The 22,520-nt window shown below is 40.4% G+C and overlaps 1 protein-coding gene and 1 pseudogene across 1 annotated transcript in view; one reads left to right on the top strand and one right to left on the bottom strand.

Moving 5' to 3' along the window:
- Positions 1-22,520, bottom strand: part of ST8SIA1 (ST8 alpha-N-acetyl-neuraminide alpha-2,8-sialyltransferase 1) — a 151,203-nt gene that overhangs the window by 63,727 nt on the left and 64,956 nt on the right. Inside the window, exon 3 of the mRNA XM_069491128.1 lies at positions 1,566-1,675. Coding sequence (XP_069347229.1) covers positions 1,566-1,675 — 110 coding nt within the window. The remainder of the gene's footprint in view (positions 1-1,565; positions 1,676-22,520) is intronic.
- Positions 5,531-21,721, top strand: LOC138396710 (large ribosomal subunit protein eL32-like; annotated as a pseudogene).

The following is a 22,520-nucleotide window of genomic DNA, read 5'->3' on the forward strand; positions in this document are numbered from 1 at the left end:
CCTCTGGGTTGCTGCAGTGTTCTGCCTTTCCAGCCAAGGAACCTTTTGACACCTGGCTCATAGACATTCCCACTTCAGTGAGACTCTAGGGTCCACCTGAAAGACCCTGGGGTCCCCCCAGAGTCTATCTGCAAAGTTCCTTTACTTCCCCAATAACAAACATTTTCCTTTTCTACCATATGTCTGCTCATCCCTAGATAAGCTAAACTCTGAAATATTATTATTATTTATTTTTTTTTTTTTTTTGAGACAGAGTTTTACTCTGTCTCCTGGGCTAGAGTTCCGTGGCATCAGGCCAGCTTACAGCAACCTCAAACTCCTGGGTTTAAGCAATCCTCCTGCCTCAGCCTCTGGAGTAGCTGAGACTACAGGCATGTGCCACCATGCCCAGCTATAATTTTAGGTGGCTCATGCCTGTAATCCTAGCACTCAGGGAGGCCGAGGTGGGAGGATCACTTGAGCTTGGGAGTTCAAGACCAGCCTCAGCAAGAGCGAGACCCCGTCTCTACTAAAAATAGAAAGAAATTAGCTGGGCAACAAAAATAGAGAAAAAAAATTAAACTCTGAAATCTTATCCTCTATGGGCTATTCTTTGACTTTAGCTTCTTCTTCTTATTATTATTATCCCATTTCTCCCTCACTCACAGCCAGGAGCCCGCAGCTCCCCTGCTGGCTCTGAATGACCCCATCATTTGGCCTCTTCCTCTGACCTCCACTCTTGTCTCAGAGCCCTCTTCCCATCCAGCCCAGACTTCAAGGTGTGTTACTCCACACTCTAGCCAGAAGCCTCCATTTTGTCATTCCCTGTCCTCCTTCCCTCTCACCCAGATAATCTCAACCCTGCATTCATCCAATTACTTGCTGCCTTTGCTTCTATACCTGGCTGCTAAGCATGTCTGGTCAAAATCACCCAACAGTGCAGGTTGGTGCCGATACAATTTGATGGTCTCTACCCTTGGCTGGACGTGTCTTGGCAATTCCTTTCCATGCCCTGGAGGGACCTCCCATTTTCACTGTGCACATCACCACTCTACTCAGTCCTTCTACCAAGAGTCCTCCTTGTTTGAATTTTACCATCGCTCCTTCTTTCCGGTTTTCCTGGTCACGCACAGATCAAATCCCTCTTCAGATCCCACTCGCTACTTACAGATGCTTTTGTGAAAAACTAAGAGGAACACGGTGCAGAATGAAATGAGTAAATTAACATGTTTATTGATACAGAGCTAGCCTTAACAAAGGAACAATTTGAAAAGTTTTAATCACCTGACTGTGTTATCTAAACTAAGATCTGAATTTTTCCACTTTTCCCTGCCGCCTTTATTCGCAGCAGAGTGGGTATCTCTGTTCCATGGGAGCCTTCTGGGCTTGGTACTTTCTGGGGGCACGTTCCCTCTCTCCCCTTACACCCCTCTCCTCGACTCCCTTGTATCTGCGCTGAAAGGGAAGCTAAGGAGCGTGCTACAACCGATTCATCACAGTGACTGGTTCTGAAAGGCCCCGGGCTCACGGGAGGGGTGGGGAAAAGGAGAGAAGGCAGAGGCCGCGCTGTGGGTGCTCTCTCTTACCGCATGACAAAATTTGCTTCATCTATTTGACGGCCACAGCCACTCTTCTTCAGAATCCCACCATTTCCCACCACCGCGCATTTCTTCAATGGCAGCTGGAATGGGGTTGCCTAGCAACAGAAAACAAGGCGGGTTTTCACTGCAAAGAACACACAACCGCTCACAAAATCATTGTTTACAGCAGGCCCTCTGGAGGAATTTGACTGAAGACTGGGCCGAGCGTAAAAGAGCATGTGAAAAGAAAGATGCCAAGAAGTTTGTGAGGAACACACTAGCGTGTTCCTTTTAAAACAGCAAAACAAAAAAGCTGCCTGAAGTGTATTTAAATGTAACAACATTTTTTTTTTTTTTTCTGTCTCCAACTGGCCATGCACATAGTAGAGGGTGTTTGCTGGGGAAAATAGAAAACTCCAAACTTAAACACAGGATTATTTTTAAAGGCATTAAGCTGGGAACAAACTCAAGAGAACTCTACTCCCCTATGTGACTGCAATTTCATTCATTCATACCGATCATCCATTCATTCGACAAACGTTTCTGAGCATTTCCTATGCCAGCTGTTGGGGAGAGATACAAACATGCAGAAGCCACAGGCCTCAGTATTTATAATTTGGGATGTGAGGAGAGAAAGGGGTAAGGAGACTGTGAACATATACACTTAGATAACAAACCCTAATGTCGTGCTAACATTGCTGCAGAAGAGATATACACCACGTGCTACTGGGCATCTCACTGAGGAACAAAAAAAACATTTCTGCCAAGCCAACACAGGGAAAGCTTTGTCACTTGAGATGAACCTTAAAGAATAAGTAGGATCTTGCCAGGGAGAGAAAGCAACATAATCAGAGGCACAGAAGTATTTGCTGAGAGCAAGTGCAGTGTTTATGGGCAAATAAACATCCTGGGTGGGTCTGTCTAGAACTTAGGCAGCACTAAAGGGCAAGCAACTAGTGTGGAACCAGACGGCATGTGACTTGCTTGCTGCAATCACTGAACTGGAATGGACTGCACAGAAAATGTTCAGTGTACCTGAGTATGCCCTGAAGTGCTATTTATAGTCCCCGGGAATATAGAAACCCAGCAATAGCCACTGAAAGGGAAATGCGTCATTCGGCCACTTCTAGTTGGGTCAGCAATAAGTGCCAGGTACAGCGTTTCCTACTTGCTGAAACAATGCAGACCAGTTGGAGCTCTCTGGGGGAAGACCTCCACGCACATAACTGGTACAGAAAATAACCAGACTGAAACTAAGTAGGCCACCCTGGATGAATCTCAAGCCAATAACATGGACTATGCCAGAAGAATAAATTGGAATAAATACATAAGTATACACTAGAAGGATCTCATATGGGCATGAAGTAATTAAACCACAAAAATAAAATTCCAGGAGTCTTTGTGTTCATTAGTAGACGAGGTGGGTGCTTCACGCAGCACAGGAAGAGGATTTTGTTTCCTTGCTTTCTAGTTTGTCAAAGGAACAGCCAGAGCTACGGAAATACCGTTGATAAAGATGCATTAGAACGTAACATCTACTCATTTGCCCGCAGAGAGGTAAGAATCCCCTGCATTAGTCCAACAAACTCCAGAGAAGACACACAGAGGAGGGACAGGCAAGGAACAGCGCCCTCACACGTCCAGGATGATACGTGACATTTTTCTCCGTCACTCCTGAGATGATTTGGGATCAACACTAGAAAAACATTCCTTAGATCTATAATTTGTCAGATGAAGATTTAAGTATTTATATTCAAGTTAGCTGTTCATTTATTCCATGAGTACTTGCTAAGCATCTCTTACACATCAGGCAAGGTCCTGGGTGACAGGGACATAAGGAAAAAACCCTGTTCCCACGGAGATTATATTCTAGTGGGGGAAAGAGATGATAAACAAAGATAAATGAATAAAATGAACAGTACGTCAGATGGTGACATGAGCTCTGGAAAGAAAGAAAGCGTTGGCCTGAAAGGATTAGGAGATGCTTTTGGAGAGGGATTGCGATTTGCGATGTAAATAGGGTAATCAGAAAAGGACTCAAAGGGGGCATGTGAGCACATTCCTGCAGGACATGAGGTCGTGAGCCATACAGAGCTCGGTGGGAACCACTGGTGCAAAGATCCCAAGGAGGGAACAAAGGAAAGGGAGAGCAAAGGGCCCCTTGTGTCTGGAGATGAAGAAGCAGGGAGAGAGATGGAGGAGAGGAGATTAGAGCTAACCGGTGGGGAAGTCGGGGAATAAATTCTGTAGAGCCTGGTAGAGTATTATGAAGACTGGTTTTTATTCTAAGATGAGAATCAAGGCAATGAAGGGTGGGCCAAGGAGTGACATCATGGCATATTTTGGAGCAACTGCTATGTTGCTGTGTGAACAGGCTGTAGGATGTCATGCGTAGAGAGACCAGTTAGGAGTCTCCTGTGACAACGCAGGCTAGAGGTTTTGGTGACTTAGACCAGGGTGACAGTAGTGGGAATAGTGAGAAGTAGCCAGATTTTGGAGATATTCAGGAGGAAGAGCTGACCAGACTTGCTGATGCAATGGAAACAGGGTGAGAGAAAAAGAGAAGAACTGAGGATGATGCCAAGAGTTTTGGCATGAACAGCTGTAAAGATGGACTTGCCATTTACTGAGATATGGAAGATTACATGTGGGGCAGGTTTGGGGGGAAGCATTTGGAGCTGAACCCTTTGGTGTTTTTTTTTGTTTGTTTGTTTTTTTGAGACAGTGCCTCACTCTGTCGCCTGGGCTAGAGTGCAGTGGTGTGATCATAGCTCACTGTGACCTCAACTCCTGAGCTCAAACAATCCTCCTGCCTCAGCCTCCCCAGTAGCTGTGACTACAGGCACATGCCACCACGCCCAGCTATTTTTTCTATTTTTTGTAAAGATGGGGTCTTGCTATTGCCCAGGCTGGTCATGAACTCCTGGGCTCAAGCGATCCTCCCCACTCAGCCTCCCAAAGTGCTAGGATTACAGGTGTGTACCTGTAATCTACAGGTGTGTACCTGTACCTACCACACCCAGCTTGGACGTCAATCTTAAATATGTCATGTGTGTGATGTCCATTAGACCCAGGCTGGAGATTTTGGTGACTTGGACCAGGATGACAGTAGTGGGAGTAGTAAGAAGTAGACATCCAAGTGGCAATGTCAAATAAGCAATGGAATACATGAGTCTGCAGTCAAGGAACTGGTCTTTCCTGGAGACAGAAAGTTGAGAGTGATCAGCGCAGATATTCAAAGTCAGGGGACTCGATGGTGAATGAGTAGAGACAGAAAACAGAAGAGGTCTAAGAATAGTCCAAGTTTAACACATTAACTGTCACGTGAGCTGTACGTAACTCACACTAGTTTTGAGCCCAGGGCCTTGTGAAGCATATGTAACTGCAGCTCGTTCGTGAAAATCTTGCTTGTTGATGTTCCTATTGTTACCATTAATATTGATAATTTAATTGCATATAACTCACACACAGAAAACAATAAAAAATAAATTTTTCATTAAATTAGAAAGGATATTTTGTTTTTGAAGTTTTTATTCTATTTTTGTAATAAAACACTGTGGCCCCAAGGAAAAAAAATTTTTTTCTAGTATGGCAGTCAATGTGTTAACAAAGAAGTACCTCAAGAAGAAAGGAAAAAAATGCATCACATGCTAGTGATAAATTAAGTGAGATAACAGTGAAAATTGTCAATGGACTTAGCAACATAGAGGTCACTGGTGACCTTGACAAAGACAGTTTTGGTTCAGTCGTAAGGGCAAAAACCTGAGTTCAGTGAGCTGTACATGTATATTTGCATATCTATTTGGATATAGTTTATTTGAAAAGTGTGAATTCACTCATCCTCAACTTATATTAATATTTACTTTGCTTTCTTTATAAAAACCAGTTTAAAAGCCCCTTCTCATTGTTGTTAAAGAGAGGTTCTTAATTGAACCCAACGTATTGGCAACTCCAGGCTTTCTGGCAAGAACATGGACCCAAAACAAGCAGATCTGGGAAGCAGCAGCAGCAACAGAGACCTGGATACAAACGTTACCTCCCAGCTTGCAAACTGTGGGACTGAGGGATTGTGGGTATGCTGTCAAACTCCTCTGCATTCTCCTTCCTATCTTTGCAGGAGGATGACATTGCACAGGATTATGTGAGATTATATGAGATCACATATACACAAAGCATCTCACCAAGCCACTGGCATGGTGGTCCATTCGTCTTCCTTCCCTTTTTTCATTTCTTTCCTCCTTCCGGTGGAGTTCACTGACTTGTTCAAGCCATGAAATGCTTACATTTCATGGTTTTTGTGGGACACAGTAAAACAGTGATTTACCTAATTCTGTCTTAATAATTAAGAATAATTTTACTAGCAGAAAATTTAACTATGATATCCATGCACTATTAAAATACTCCCCCCAAAAGCCCACAAACAAAAGTCCAAGAATTAATGCCATTTCTGACTGTTTTCTAATAACATTTACTTGCTCCTTTTTCATTTTGTCAGCTGCTAGCCCTCACACAAGCAATTTCATTTCCTTTCAATAAATATTTCTTGAGTGCCTGAGTGCACTCTCTGGGCATTGATAAATACATCAGTGAACAATAACAGCACATCAAAGCTTTACAGAAAAAACACTGAATTGAGAAAATACCATGGATTTTTTAAAGTAATTGAGATAATACTCTCATTATCCTATTTTAGACACGGAATATCTCACCTTGGCCATGGCCAATGTTTTCCAGAATGACATATGAACAATGTGTTCTCCTTTTTTGAGTATACTACATAGAAAGGATTTGGTCATCCTTTGCCACAGGAATATTATGATTTTAACAGAGAGTATTTTTATTAAGGCTTTGCATGCTATCTTTTCAAGTGTATCTCCTTGTGCCCAGGCAAGAACATATCCATTGATCTGAGAATATAGTATACTATAACACTCTTGCTAACTTTAAAGAATCTACTCTAAGTGAAAGGATAGAGTAGACAGATAAACTACAATGATGAGCTCAAAAATGTTTTTAGCTCTTGCTCAGCCACTGACTCATCCTATGGATCTTTGTCCAAATATTTTCACCTATAACTATTCCATCTGTTAATGGCCATTTTCTTAATGATCATATTTATTAAGCATTTGGATTTAGCTCTGATTTGCCAGGCCCTTTAACCTCTCAGGGCCTCACTAGAAATCAGCCATGATCATAAACATCCCACATATCTCCCAGGGTGATCATGAAAATTAAAATAAGGTGAGGCATTAATGACATCATTAGGAAACTCTGAAGTCCCACATAAATATATGATATTAATACAGTATTATATGCTAGCAAAATTAAATTCCCTAGGGGGAAAAATTATCATTATTCTGCTAGACCACTGTAATATGCCATCTATCTTTATGTGCGATATTTCCAATTTTAAAGATTTTTATAGACTTTGGATAAAATATTTTTGATCACTGGTCCTTTGAGGGTATATCTACCACTTCTATCAAGCCATGAGTTTTAAAATGTACTAATACATTTTTGTAGGAATCATTGCAAGTATCATATCTTTTTTATTTGACACTCTATATCCCTAAGCACAGATTAGATGATCCAAAATTTGTTCCATAAATTATTTAATCAGCAAATTTTCATCAAGCATCTATCTATTCTCAGCAGTGCCTGGACTAAAGGTGGCCTGTCTTCTGTTGTAATGGAGACACACACACACACACACACACACACCCCCCTCCAACCCTGAAGAACAAATACAAACCATGTCATTCTAAATATGAGTTAGTTAATAAAGCCCTTCAGAATCTTGCTTGTGAGGTACTCCTTACGTTTATCTTCCACAGGCTACATCGCCTGTTCCTCTTCTTAATAGCCGATACCTAACTTCCCTTTTCATTCAACAATTATTTGTTGAGCACCCATTATGGGCCAGAAACTGTCATGGAAGCTGGGAGTCGGATGGTGAACAAAACAGACATGGACCCGCTCATGGAGTTTATACTCTAACCATAAAAACAGAATTTAACAAAAGTGATGAGAAAGTACACAGTACTATAAAGATAGGGAAAAATCTCTCTGAAGAAGTGACATTTAAGCTGACATCTGTGGTTTTTAGGCATAAGAAAAGTAGTTGAGCTTTCTGTTCTATTACATAATCTTAGGAAGGTTTTAAAAAAGGCAAACAAAAATTAGGCTCTTGAGGTTTTATGCCATGAATGAAGGTAAAAAGATGTGTTAGAGGCAAGAAGACTTTTTGAAAAACAAACCACAATGCCAACTGTGAAAATATTCCCAGTTGACAATATGACTTCGGGAAGAATGCTATGAAAACCTAAAGAAATTAAACCCTGTTTTTCATGCGATATGTATATAGTACCAGAGCATCCCCAAATGGGTCTTTATAATTAAGTGAAAAAAGCTTATTTACCAGAGTCATTTGCAAAGCCATAAGCCTCGACTTCCTCCCCTTCAGGGTAATCCACAGGAGAGGACAAAGAGCCAGGGAGCTGGGACTCCACCCCTACCCGGACAGCAGCGCCAGCACTGACCTTGACCACCGGCACAAGGAGACCTGGTATCTACTCATCTTCCAGCCCACAGACATAACCAGACGTCTCGAATGATAATTACATTACCTCTATAAGCACCTGAGTTACCCACCATAAACCATTAATCGTAGTGTTTGAGCTGGTCTTGGAGGGTGGGGAGAAAGTAAGAAGTACAAGGAGGAAAAGAAAAATGTCAACAAACCACTTAGTAGGTAGAGAACTGGATTAAACAGTGTTATGATAATTATTTTTACAGGAATACACAACATCTTATTAAGAGTGCCTCCGGGCTGGGCACCGTGGCCATGTCTGTATGTACTCCCAGCACTTTGGGAGGTGGAAGAGGGAGGGTTGCTTGAGGCCAGAGTTTGAGACTGCAGTGGGCTATGACTGTGCCCTCCAGCCTGGCTGATAGAGTGAGACCTTGTCTCAAAAAAAAAAAAAAAAAAAAGCACTTCTGATTACAAATTAAGTTATAATAATTTTGTAAAGAGGCCACCTGGACACCTTTGAGGCATCTCTCTAATTGAAAATATCAGCATCATGCATTGATGTAAAATCAGAATCTAAGAATAGAAAATATTCTGTAGAACCACTAAAGGGCAGGACCAAAGATTGGGGGCAGGCTATGATGTCCCTACATCCACATTATAAAAAATAACCCTAAATCTAGGTTTCTTGAATTCTTTTTGGATCCTTTCTTAAATCTCAAAAGTTCCGAATCCCTGAAGCAACCCACCAGGACTGTTTCAACAACGGAGCTCTCTCTGTCTGAACTGACACGTTCTGAACTGAATTAAGGAGGCTCTGAGGCTCCGGGTCTAACAGAACTGAATGTTAGACCGAATTAGATTAATCAGACTGGTAGCCAATTAACTATCTCTCATTTCAACAATGAAGCAACAAATCAATATTTTAAATGCTCTCTTGCTTTTAAAGATGGCAAAAGAAGACTCCATGTTTTAAATTTAATACAGGATGTATCAGATTATTATTGTAACTCCTAACACCCTTCACTGCTTCAATAGAAGTCTTTCAGATGCACTGAATAATTTTTTCACCTATCTTGCCCTCGATTATTCTTCTTCTAGCTCTCTTCTCCCATTCCCTAGTTCCTCTTTTACCTGCGGCCGACATTTGTTGCTTTGTTGCTTTTGTATGTTGGGAGAATGCCAAATTATTTATGAGTAAATATTGTTTTAGAACCTTAAAATAATTGGGCTACCATAACTAAGTTTCGTGTTTTTGTTATACATGTAAGTTTATGTAATATTCTTTTAACTAAAAGTGGTGCTCATTTTCATACTTGATAACACAAAGGATAATTAGTTTTTGTGGGGGTTTTTTTGGTGGTGGGGTAGTGGGGTTTTGTGTTTGTGGTTTGTTTCGTTGTTTGCCCTAGTACTCTTCTCCAAAGCCTTTTCTCTTTGATAGGAAGAGGGAGCACGTTTTCTTTGTCTTACTGTTGTGCTTTAAATCTAGAAAAATTATCCAGCCACTCAGTATTTAGAACAGCGACAAATACCACAATTAAGAATCAACATCAGTGTTAGATGTTGGTCTCAATCATATTGGAAAAGCAGGTTTTGCTTTGCAAGTCTTCAGAGTGGTCTGAAAGGCTGTCACTTCATGCCACCTGCTATTAGTCACTATATCAAAACACATTTGCCCTTTTTGATGAAAATTTCAAGTTTTTGTCCATAAGAACATCAACTCACACATCTAATTGCTCTCCAACCCATTCATTTCTATGTACCCTCACTCACATATCCACACGGACTCCCACACATAATTGTGTTTCACCCACACACATAATTTAATTTCTTGCCCATATGTTAATTATATCCTCAACTTTGGCATCTAAATACACACCCCTGCTTTGCATCTAATTATAGCCCCCCTCTTATGAATGTAATTACATCATTCAGCCACCCACCTAATTATGCCCTCCTTGACATATTTAATTGCACTGCCCTGCTCAAGGACCTAATTACATTCTAACCAGTGCACCAATTAAGCCCCCAACCCTCCGATAATACTCCTCAGATGCACATCTCTTTATCCCTGTACCCCAGTTGCTTCATTACTTCAGCCAAGGATTGGCAACTTCCTACATGTGAATTCCTAGCAAGCATGGTGCCCAGCTAAACAAGCAAAATAATGACAAGATGCAGCTGAATCAAAAGCAGCTTTGGTCCTTTCCAGTAAGTAAGCTAACATGCATTTGCTTTTTCAGTCATTTAACTAGCCCCTTGGAAGTCCAAATTAAAATTTCAGCTGTTTTCTTACTTTGCATGCATGAGCATTTTTACGATGAAACTATCTGGTAATTAGTTCATTTATTTCAGAGGAAAAAAATGCTTCTCATTACAGATATTTAATTCTTGAACCCTTAAGAAAACATTACCCGAAACTTTCTCTGGGGATATATATTTATAAGTACTAATTATAGAATATTTGCAGATCCCTACCATTCAAGGACATTTAACTGTTCTTCAATTATATGAAAACAAATTTCCAGAAAGCTGCTGCTAAGATTTATATTCCCCATTCTACTAATAACATTAGTATTATGATGCTTTCTACACAAGATGTCTCTTTGGAAATTGACCTATGTGAATACATTGGGTACCATTTGCCTATTATATTTTCTTACTCAACCCATTATAAAAAAACACTGAAGCATTCCAAGGAATATTCAGTATGTGTCACATATGCTCTGTATTCTGGATACAATCCCATACAGCATCAGTTCATGTGACCATCCAGCATATGTATTAAGCACTTCATAGTCAATTTCCAATTAATTGATATTTGTTACTGGTATTGTTTCTGACCCATGAATACCAAAGCAGTGACAAAGGCTGTGCCTATACTTCAGGCCACATGTTGGCCACATTTCAAAAGTCCTCAAAACTGTTGGGTTTTATTCCTTTTTCATGGTGGAAAGGAAAGGAAATATGAAGAGCATGTATTAATACAACATTTCAAAGGTAGCGGCCAATCAGGAGTAGAGCAGAAAACAGAAGCAGCAGCAGCAGGAACTCAGCTTCATGCCAGTGCTAGACCTTGTGTTTGCAATTCCCTCCTTGGAAATACCACTGAAGGATTCTTTTTCTCTAAATACAGAAAGCACATCTTCCTGTGCATCTTGTAGCCTGCCTGCCTGCATCCGACCCCTGGTTTTAATGTTTCCCCTGTGACCATGGGCAAGTTACTTAACTTTAGTGCCTTGGGCTTCTCATTTGTAATAATGATACCCACTTTGCACAGTCGTGAGGATTACATGAGTTATGTCTGACACAAGGTAAATGATCAATAACTGTTATTTTTATTTTTAGTAGACCAGTATTTTCTCAGCAACATAGGCGAGGAAATTTTGGAGTCATTCTTGCTTCCCTCTCTCTCTTCAAATCACCCTAACACCTACCTCTATGGAGTCTCTTCTATTCGCCTCTTTCCACCCTCAATGTAAGTATTTTTTTTTTAATGGCTTATTACCATAAGTTGGTTTCTAGTTCTCACCCATCATCAATCCTTCACTCTCATATGCTAATGCTTCTAAAACAAAGGCTGCTGCAAATCACTTCTTTGTAAAAAATGTACCATGTTTCCCCTTACCCGCAGACGAAAATGTTTAGTATCTTCATTCAGGCACTCACCTAGGACCCACCCAGCACCCCAAACTTTCAGTTCATTCTTCTCTGCCACCCCAGTATCTGTGCATGCACCCAATATTCCCTCCACAGCATTTTACTCATCTCTGCGTCCCCAAACACAGCCTGAATTTGTCTCCCCACCTTGGTCGAAGCTGCTGCAATGTCTCCGCTTCCTTCTACTTCCCTATTCTGTTACCTACCTGCCCGAATAGTTTTCAACCTTAAGATCTGTGAAGTGTCTATAGGCACAGTGTCCAATAAGATTCCCTACAGGTGCAAAGAATGCTCAAAAACTCAAGTAGACAAGAGCTCATTTATGCTCAGTGAGTCATGAGAATGATGTATTAAAGCTACACACAGGCTAGTAAATATATGTGGAATTGAATCAAATCATTTCTTCAACCCTTTAGAGACTTCCAGAATTTTACTGTTGCTACTGGGTTTTTTTTTTTATTTAAAATGGAAGCTTCTGTTGTTTCTCAAACAAGGTCATAGGCAGAAAACCCCCATTTGAAAATAAAATATAGAAAAACTAAAGAGAAGATAATGTTTGAAGTAGAGGTGGGTGCCCCTTCCCCATTTTTTCTTGTTCTCTCTCTTATTTCTGGAGTGACACTTAGACACCCCCAAGGAATTGTGATGATGTAGAAAACCACTAATCTAACCAATTTTTTCAGAAATGAAGAACTATAAACATCAAGCAAATTTCAGCTAAGGACATTGGACAAGTATTTATTGAGTACCAACCACCATATACTAGTCACTATACAAGCTGCCGAGTCAAAAACCCTTTACTTCAGTTTAGTATTTGTTCCACTGAAAGGTGTTGTGAATGACGACATCCACTTTGTGTTCAACTATAAACAGTGTGCAATTACTCGCTAATGCAACAGATTGCTACACTGTTAATCCAATTTAACTGATTAGGCACCCGAACTAGCAGGACCAGGATCAATTGTCTGCTAATTAACTACTATCTGCATTTTTTAAAAAAAGTATGCCCATCATTGATTGTCTCATATATAAGTATTCTATTAATATTCCTTCGAAAGATGAAGAAATCAAGCAGAGAATATTCTTTGGCGGAATAACTTGCTGCTGCTGATGCTTTATTTCCCCAACTTTATAAAGAAGTATCTGTCATACTTTCTTGCTGATAAAAACAAAAGAAATTATTTCCAGAGCATCCCTTTCTTCTTAGTATTCCTCCCTTTACAATCTCCCAGGACTCCCTCACACCAGCGTCCAATCAGCTGAATTTTGTAGCCTCTAAATTTCCCACCCACACTCCTACCTCTAATATTTCAGCCGACCTGCCTGGGTTATGTTCTACCCTTTCTCCACAGTGCGGCCCACATATATCAGAATCACATGGAATGTGTATTAAAAACGCACATTCTTGGTCCTACTTCAGCACTCTTGAAATAGAATCTCTGGGTAGAGCCTTAGAAATCTGAAGTCCCCCTACAGAATTCACATGCACAATATAGTGTGCCCACCAGATCCTGCCCACTCTCAGATACAACCTAAGGTATTCCTGCCCCAGAACTTTCCCTGACCAATGTCATCTTCTGGGATCAGCATCCACATCCTGCCTACTCCCACAGAAACACCTACAGCACTTACTGTTGGTCCTGTTAACCAGACACTGTAGGCACTTGGTATTTGGAATCACCTTACTAGCTACTGTTTTGTATATGCACAAATGGAGAATAAGCCCCACTGGGGTATAAACCATGTAACTCTTAGTGTCCTCAAAGCCTACGATAGGGGGCACATAGATGTTTTCTTTGATTGGCTGATTTAATCCATCCCCAAGCCATCTAGAGAAATGCCAAGAATCTATCTAAGCAAATGGAGCAAATTTGTTCACTTTTTCAGACCACTGATATAGAGGTTAAGGAAATTGCTAAATGATATACAGATAAACTTTTTAGATTCTTTTAGAGTCTAGTGCACAGGAGTTGCAAAATCAAATGCCTATACAATTCAGGCAGGTAACAAAAACGAGCAGAAGGAAGGCAATAAGGAGTGCTGTAAACTGTGGCAAACAAAGGTAGCATGACCAAACCAACAGAATTAGGAACTGCTCAGACCCTACAGATTGGCATGGGAGCCAGGGGTGCCAGATATTCTGATTTTTTTTTTCCTTAAGTGACACAAAAATCTAGATTTTAATGTGAAATCTCCTAGTTTTTAAATGTTGGCATATAGTTCAAATGACTTTTTTAAATAATAAAGGCCAAAATTTGAAGGCCATCTTTGGCTTGCTAATAGCCAGTTTGCATATCCTACTCAACACCAGACAGGGCTCTAGCAGACTTACATTTATTCAAAAAGTAGGCACTTAGAGATGAGTGTAAATTTTAAATTATTCAGAAAGATGTAGGAAAATACGTTTTAGGGAACTTTTATCCAAAGATCGGTAGAGAGTCCCCTCTCCTTGCCAGAGGAGAAATAAGAAGTTCTTTTGTAAGGCAGTTGGTGAAAATTTCAGGACTCTAAGTGACAAAGAGAAGTCCAAAGAATTTTTTAAAAGTTTCCATAATTTGTTTTCAAAATAACATTAAATAATATTCAGATATTACCCACAGTGGTTTCTCAGCTTCTCATCCTAAACAGTTGTTTGTGTACTAATCAAAACGGGATCATCTTATCCATACTGTTGTAATATGCATGTTTATTTAACAAGATATTATGGATATCTTTCCATCAGTATTTTAATACCAGCATCGTATTTGATTGTCTAGATGGGTCATTTCTTAGCCAATTCCTAAATGTTGATGAATTTAGGTTGCTCCCCATTTTTCACTATGATAAACAACATTGTTATACTCATTTTTGAAATGTGATAGATCCCAGAAGGTAGCTGGGGAAGGTGGGGACAGCTCGCTCTATTCTCTCCTTTGACATGGACAATAAAGGCCGCTTAATTTCATGTAAAGCACCATACAAGAGCCCCTTCAAGATGCCCTTGTAATACAATCACTATCACTAACCCATTCCACATAGAGTTCCTCCTACTGTTACTGAGCTGAGACACATAACTTTGAGCACTCATCCACTTATTTCCTTAAGATAAATCCTTATATGTGGAATTGCTGGGCCATATGGTAAGCACATAGTAAGGCTTTTGATACACTTAATACTGTTTAATTGCTCACCAGAGAAATTGTACCATGCTCGTTGCACCAGTGTGCCTGAGAACACCTATGTCTCAACTTCCTCATCTGGCTTCCCTGAAACAATGTGGGTCATATCGATGGAAATTAGCAGCTGAATAGCACCCATGTCCATAAGAAAAACACAGTGGGAATCTCCCTATATACCATTACAGATATTTCAGACATGCCAGTGGAAAGACTTCATCGTGTCGTAATCATTTTATGTTGTATTACTTAATCTGAGAGGAAAGGGTCAGTGCAGTTTAAATGGTTAAATTTGCAGACTTTGACTTTCACAGTTTTAATCGTGACTTGAAATCACAGCTTGGAACCAGTGTCTGGCTGGGAAGTCGTAAGCAGGTCTCTTAATATCCCTCAGTCTCAGTTTCTACATGTTAAATGGAGACAATAATATAAGCATCATATGTTGGGATTATCAGATACTGCATGCAAAACATTTAGCAAAGAGCCTAGTCAGTTCTCAACAAACTATAGTTGTAGAGTGTATCCACAAAACCTGATCAAACTGCAGAAACATAATCAACCCACTCTCTGGTAGGTTTTTTCTAATATATTGAATTCTCGTCCTAGACATTTTACCTAAAAGGTTACATTTGGGGGAATTGAGTTAATTTACCTAAATGAACTTACCTGTTATTTCTAATTTAAAATAAAAACAGTATACTCTGGTTTCTCTTCAGATCGTATAAATCTTTCGCCTTTTAAAATAAAAACAGTGAATTAAGATAAAAACACGTTCAATATAATTTTTCCCCTAAACAGATATGCTTCAGATAAGAAACTTTTGTAGGAGTTATAAGTAGTTTATATTCATGGCTTTATTTGTATCCATGGCTATGGAGTCATAATTAGTAAATGAAAACATTTGAAACTTCATTAAAATATGTCTCTTTTTTTCCTACTTATTTGGCCATATTCACTTGCATCCACTCTTCATTGCCACCCCACCTCTCTTCCAATTGTGGCAGCCTTTCACATGCGGGAGGGTGGTTTCTTCATTTCTGCATTTCCCATAGATACATGGATTTCCTTTTTCTGTCCAAAAGGAGCCTCACCAAAACGAGGCTTTGTTTTGTCAGCAATAGCTCTCATGAACCTTTTGGCTCACATATCCCTTAACTGACTCAATGAGGAAAAAAAAAAAAACCTCCATGAACAGGATGATTTTTTGAGGCTGTAATGATTTTCTTTCAAGTGTACTAAACATAATGCAAACCCACAAGAAACACTGGCAATAGAAAGTTCGAGGTTGGCTAATTGAATCCTTAACACTTCTCAAGTACGTCTTAATTGAAAACAACTCCACAGAGATGGAACAATCACATACATAAACTGTATTTATACATGTAATATGTCTAAATTATTCCTCAGTCATCTTCTCAGTGCCCACGTCATAGAAATGACACCCAAGCCACGAAGACTAAAATGATTATTCACACAAATTATAGTATCATAGTTTTCTGCCACTTATTAGGTGACTTTGAGACGGGGATTGAACCTTTCCCAGCCTCGGCTTCCTCATCTACGAAATGGAGTGAGGGGGAAATATAAGAAACTACCTCCATAGAGTCATTGAAAGAATTAAATAAAATGATAATTATGAAAAGTGCCACGTCTGGAACTTTGAAGTCACTTGGTAAATGTTAGCTTTTAATATCTTTAAACTATGAAAGCTCCAAGAATCACATTGTTCTAGTGTCTTCTCTGCTTTACGTAATTTTACTGATGCCGTCTTCCGTACTCTGGCTTCTCCGCCCCTTGCTCTCTGCACCTCTCCTCTGTTCTTACATCTTCTCTCAACCCAAATGAAAAAGTGAAAGGAAGTTTCTACACATCAAGATTCCCAAAGTATAATATACCTAAAATGTGAAATTTATGTTTCTTTCAGGTACCCTCTCTAAAAGACATGACATAACCTATGGACATTTAATTACCACTATTTTTATTCATACAATAATAGTTTGCCTTTCCTCCCCAAGGTTTCCTGGCCCTCACATCGTATAAAGCCTTACCTATAAATATTTATTTCCCTAAGCCCAAATCTTCAGCTTCTAAATCCTTCCTTGCCTGTATTTGTTCATAATCCAAAAAAAAAAAAAAGGTCAGCAATGAAATTATAAAATGGTTTAAGAAGTTAATGACTGTAATTTACTTTTTAATTTTTGAGCTGTTTTATTCTTACTTTTGAATATTGCAGAGCACTTTGCTGCTTCTTTTACAAGGCCATCTCCTCAAAATGTGAGTATAATCGAAAAAGAGTCTTCAGGGATTACTTAATTTATGTCCTTTACTAATTCCAGAAAAGTCACAGCGTTTTTCAGTAAAAGGATGGTTGTTCAAATTACCTACACTACACACTCAGTCTAGTGTCTTTAACCTGGCTGAAACCTTTTTCCTGTTTAGAGTTCCAAGGGGTTAAAAAATGATTACTGTCTCTGGCAAGAGGTTGTTTGGGAGCTATATCGACTGGCTCGTTTCCTAAACACATTGGCTCCACGGTGCTACAAAGACGACAAAGTGTTTTTCTACAGCAGCTGGGCCAAGATAACTTGAAAACCAGCAGGGAGGCAGTGCGTTAATTTCCAAGATGGTGATATTATAATAGCAATGATTTCAAAATACAAATCCCACTCATTCATTCTGCAGGGAAATTGGTACAGGAATATCGGATGGTTAGAAGACTGAAGAAAAGAAAGAGCACCACAGCCCCGGCACGGGGGCGAGAGCCTGGGGACACCAGTTCCCGGCAGGGAAGGGATCCAGGAGCCAGCTAAGCTTTTTGCTCCATAGCTGCTCTCTGCCATTTCGTTCTGGATGGGGGAGGGCAGAGGGCCGCTGAGCTGACATCTCTGACTATGATTTTCAATCTTCAGAATGAGCAGCAATGTCTCCATTACGGTGTCTTGTAAGATTGGTTTCATTGCAACACCTGAGACTTGTATTGATCTCTAACCACACAAGGGTGACACCGAGTCACACCAACGAAAGGGGCTCAGTATAACCCTGTTTGACTATCTCCATGGTCACCTCTAAAGCCTTCAGTATGTGACAGTCATTCTGAGGTTTCTCAAGCTGACTGCTTCCAGTGTGAGGATTTTCTCCTTCACTCTCTATTAATGAAGCCCAAGTCTTTATATTTATACCAGAACATAGGCCATGGGTCTACCAGGATACACTTGGTGATTGTATATAGCAGAACCAAGCAGCTCAACTCACTCACGTGTTCACGCCACTAAAACCTGTTGAATGTCTACTGTATCCCAGGCACGATGCTAAGAACTGAGATACTATAGTTCCCTACCCCCCCAGATTAAACACTATCCCTGGGGAGCTTCCCAGCTAGTGAGAGAAAGAACCTTGAATCAAATACTTATACAATTGAATACGAAGTTGCAAGTGAGAGGCATCCGGTGCTGTGAGGAAGATCCCCCGAGGAAATGATGCTCAAACAGGATGCCAGCGATAAACGTAAGTTAAGCAGGTAGGAGGAGGCAAGAGTCTTCCAGGCAAAGAGACAGTGTGTTGAAAAGTCCTACAGAAGGAGAGCACAGTGTCTATGAGGAACTAAAAGAAGGCCAGTACGGCAAAGTGTGCAGGGTGAGAGAAAACACTGTGGAAATGGATACTGGAGCCACAGGAAGAGGACAGGTCTTAAGGAGTTTGTCTTTATCCTACAATCAACGGGAAGACAACCAAGGGTTTTAAGCAAAGTGATGGCAAGATCTTATTTGCATTTTAAAAAGCAAACTCAAGCTACAATGTGGAAATGGACTGGAGAGAAGGCCACATAAGATACAAGAAGCCCAATGAGACACTTTTGTAGAATTTTAGGCAAGAGGTCATTGTCACTTGGAATAGGATGGTAAAGGCAATGGTGGAAAATAAGGAATGGGTGTGAGAAAGAGAAAGAAATTATCTTCACTAACATCAAAATATCCTTCAACTTCATCTAATAACAGTTTCTTGAGAACATGCCTTAAAAGTGAGTAATAATAGCAAAACAAACAAAAATAAAGTAACTACATGTCCAGAACCAATATTATGACTCAACTTCAGAAATGTACAATCTTGTCATCTCAAGATTAGGATGAAGTTCTGAGCACTCAGAGGATGACTGTGGATCATCATCCCACACTCCACCCATTATCTTGAAAATGGCCAGAACTTTCCTCCTTCCATTGCTGTCGCCTGCATGGGACGGATCCTGGGTTACTCTGGCACAAGCAGTACTTCCAAAACATTTAGGTTGATGCCAGGTGGGTGCAAAGGCTCTGGAAGAACAGCCATCCATTCTAGTGTCCATTTAGCACATTTTCATTTACCACTTGATGTGTTATGTGCCAGGGCCAGTCTAGGTGCTGCTTCAAGGGGCTCAGTCATGTGAACAAATGATTGTTACTCAACAGCACAGTAACAGAGATACATACAAATTTGGGGGAGAAAAGAACAGGTTTTTAGTCAACATGCCAGGGCAGTTAAGATTTGGGAGGGAGAACTAGGAAGGTTTTACAGAAATTAAGGTACTTTAAACTGAACCTTGAAGGATACACAAGAAATCACCAGATAGACAAGGATAGGAAGGGCATTCTTGGCGGGGGGAACAGAATGTGCAAATGTGAAGAGCATTCAGAGGATGACTGTTTTGTTTGGAGAAATGCAAGTCACTTTGTATTAAGTATAACAGAGTATACAGTAATGAGGAGCAGGGGAAAGAAGGTGGGTGGTAGTGGATAAGCTTTCATTAGCCATATTCTCAGAGAATTCACATCTTGAAGACCTGTGCCACTTAGAGAAGTTGGAACTTTATCCTATAGGTGGTAATCAGGAAGGACTAACTAGTCCAAGGCTGATCCCCTGCAAACAAGAAGAGCAAGTGGCCTCCTGTAAGGTTTCATGGAAACCAGCTGGGGCCCAGTGTTTAAGGCCCTCAGTCCTGGTCAGTAGCACTGCATGGATCCCAGTATTCCCATCATGCCAGGGAAGAGGCTAGCTCTTGCCCAACCATAGCTGATGTGATGAATTCTGTTTCTGGCCCTCTCTGTCATTCAACTGTATGTGCAAGACTTGTGCCCTAGTCACCAATCACGGCTACACTGGCTTTCTACCATCTGCAAACAATGAGTTGATAAAACAGGCCAAAGCCAAGGTTCTGCCATGTCTTAGAACATACTATCACAGTCTCCGAATCACACCAGGGGGTTGGTGCATCCCTTAATTAGACAACTAAAAATCCCGGGCAAGTTTCACGGTCCCTTTCCTGGACTCTAGAATGTCTAGAATTTCATCAGTTTTAATAATGAAAAGACAACAGAATATCTGCTAGCTGCTACTTGTCCTTGTCCATGTGTTTTCTCCATGAACACTGCACCAGCCGGCTTTGGGAGTGTGCTGTTTGGCCATTTGCTCTTATTTGCACGACAGGTGGTGAGGCAGAGGATATTTTAGGGAGGAGGCTTGAGAATAGTGAAAGTTTTTCGAAAGCTCTTGAATTAGTCCAGATAGTCAGATAGCCTTGAACTAACACAGCAGCAGAGAGGCAAGAAAAGAAGGAATGGATTCAAGAAATATTTAAGAAATAAAACTGCATTTGGAGAGTGAAATTCAAACATAATAGCTGGATGTCCAGCTCAAGTGGCTGAGTAGATGATAGTGTCATTACCTGAGACCAGAAATAGAAGAAGAGAAGCAGGAAGGAGGGGCAGAGTTTAACTTGGAACACATCAAAGGTAAAGAACCTATGTGACATTGAGGATAGGACCCAGTGGGCGCAGGACTGGGCCTATTTTTACTCACCATTATTTCCCCAGGAACTAGGGTGCTCCCTAGAACACAATAGTAGTTGCTCAATAAATACTTGATGAATGAATGGCTGACGACTTATTTTACATAGAATCATCAAAATTTTGGGAAAGGATAGTTGTGCTGGCAGCAGGGCATATGAGCCTTGATGGCAAGTCCAATAAATGTGAAAGGGAATTTCTGATGCACCAAATCCTTATTTTAAATTTAATTTCAACTCTGATTGTATTTTTCAGATTCTCAATTTACACTAAGTTTTACGGCTCATATAGAAGCACTGTATTTTTTTTCCCTGTGTCCATAAATATCACTGGCCTTTGGTTTTAAAAAAAGTCCTCAAATAATCTCCATGTCAAGCATCTGGCAGCCCCTGGAAACTGTAGTTATTTCAGTTCTTACTGACCTTGGGTGTTACAGTCAAAGTCTACATCAGGCTGTAACAAGGTACAACAACTAGAAAATTTGTAAATTACGGCTCCAGAATTAAGAATACTTTGTGGGCCTTTGCGCACCACCTTCTGCTCTCTCTTCTTGGAGCTGCCTATGGAGGTGGTAGCCATCTCCTATTCGGCATCGTGGCTGCTCTCAGACCCTTGTGAAGCCCAAGATCGTCAAAAAGAGGACCAAGAAGTTTATCCGGCACTAGTCAGACTGATATGTCAAAATTAAGCGTAACTGGTGGAAACCCAGAGGTATTGACATCAGAGTTCGGAGAAGATTCAAGGGCCAGATCTTGATGCCCAACATTGGTTATGGGAGGGAGCAACAAGAAAACAAAGCACGTGCTGCCCAGTGGTTTCCGAGAGTTCCTGGTCCATAACGTCAAGGAGCTGGAAGTGCTGCTGACGTGCAACAAATCTCACTGTGCCGAGATTGCTTATAATGTTTCCTCCAAGAACTGCAAAGCCATTGTGGAAAGAGCAGCCCAGCTGGCCATCAGAGCCACCAATCCCAATGCCAGGCTGCACAGCGAAAAATGAATAGACAGCGCATATGCACATTTTATTTGTGTTTAAATAAAACCATAAAAACTGCAAAAAAAAAAAAAAGAATACTTTGTGAATATGCTACCCTCTGAATAGATTAGGCCCAAGATTGTATATGAAATCAGAGTAGGCTAAACTCCAGAAACAGAAAAATTTATGCAAAATAATCAGATGACACATATTTTATATGGGAACTGTAAGCCAGTGTTTTATTAAGAACAGACTCCCCCCCAGGTAAAGCGATTACCAAATTAATTTAATTTGTAATTGCCTTTCTCTCAGCACCTATTTTTTTTTTCCTTAGCAAGGAGTTAAAATTCTAAAAGCTCTGAGTTTAGGTATAGAGGAGAAATAATACTTAGCAAGAAAAATACTTAGCAAGAAAAATCCTATGCATAATATTTTTTGGAATATAAAATGATATCTTACCCTCAAAAAGCACTTCCATTTTCCTTTACAGTTTGCAGATTTTGACCCATGCCTCATCTATCCTAAATTTTCTCACCACATTTATCCGCTTACCCATTCTTCTGAAAAGCTGCTTCTATAATTTCTTAATTAACAATTGGCCCCAATTCCCTCCATCCACTTAGTTTTTGCTCCCTCTGTGCTGTCAGCCTCCACAGAGCTAGACACAGAAGAGGATCAAAACCTAATGTTTTTGTCTGAAAATGTCTACTGCTTTATCAGGCCTAATTCTCAACCTCCATATATATCCCGAACCTACAGCTGGGTCACTGCAGATTCAGACTGAGCTCTGCAAGGCATAGGCCAATCTTGGCCTTTAAGGGAA

The sequence above is a fragment of the Eulemur rufifrons genome, chromosome 16, assembly GCF_041146395.1.
Source record: "Eulemur rufifrons isolate Redbay chromosome 16, OSU_ERuf_1, whole genome shotgun sequence".
Classification (NCBI taxonomy): Eukaryota; Metazoa; Chordata; class Mammalia; order Primates; family Lemuridae; genus Eulemur; species Eulemur rufifrons.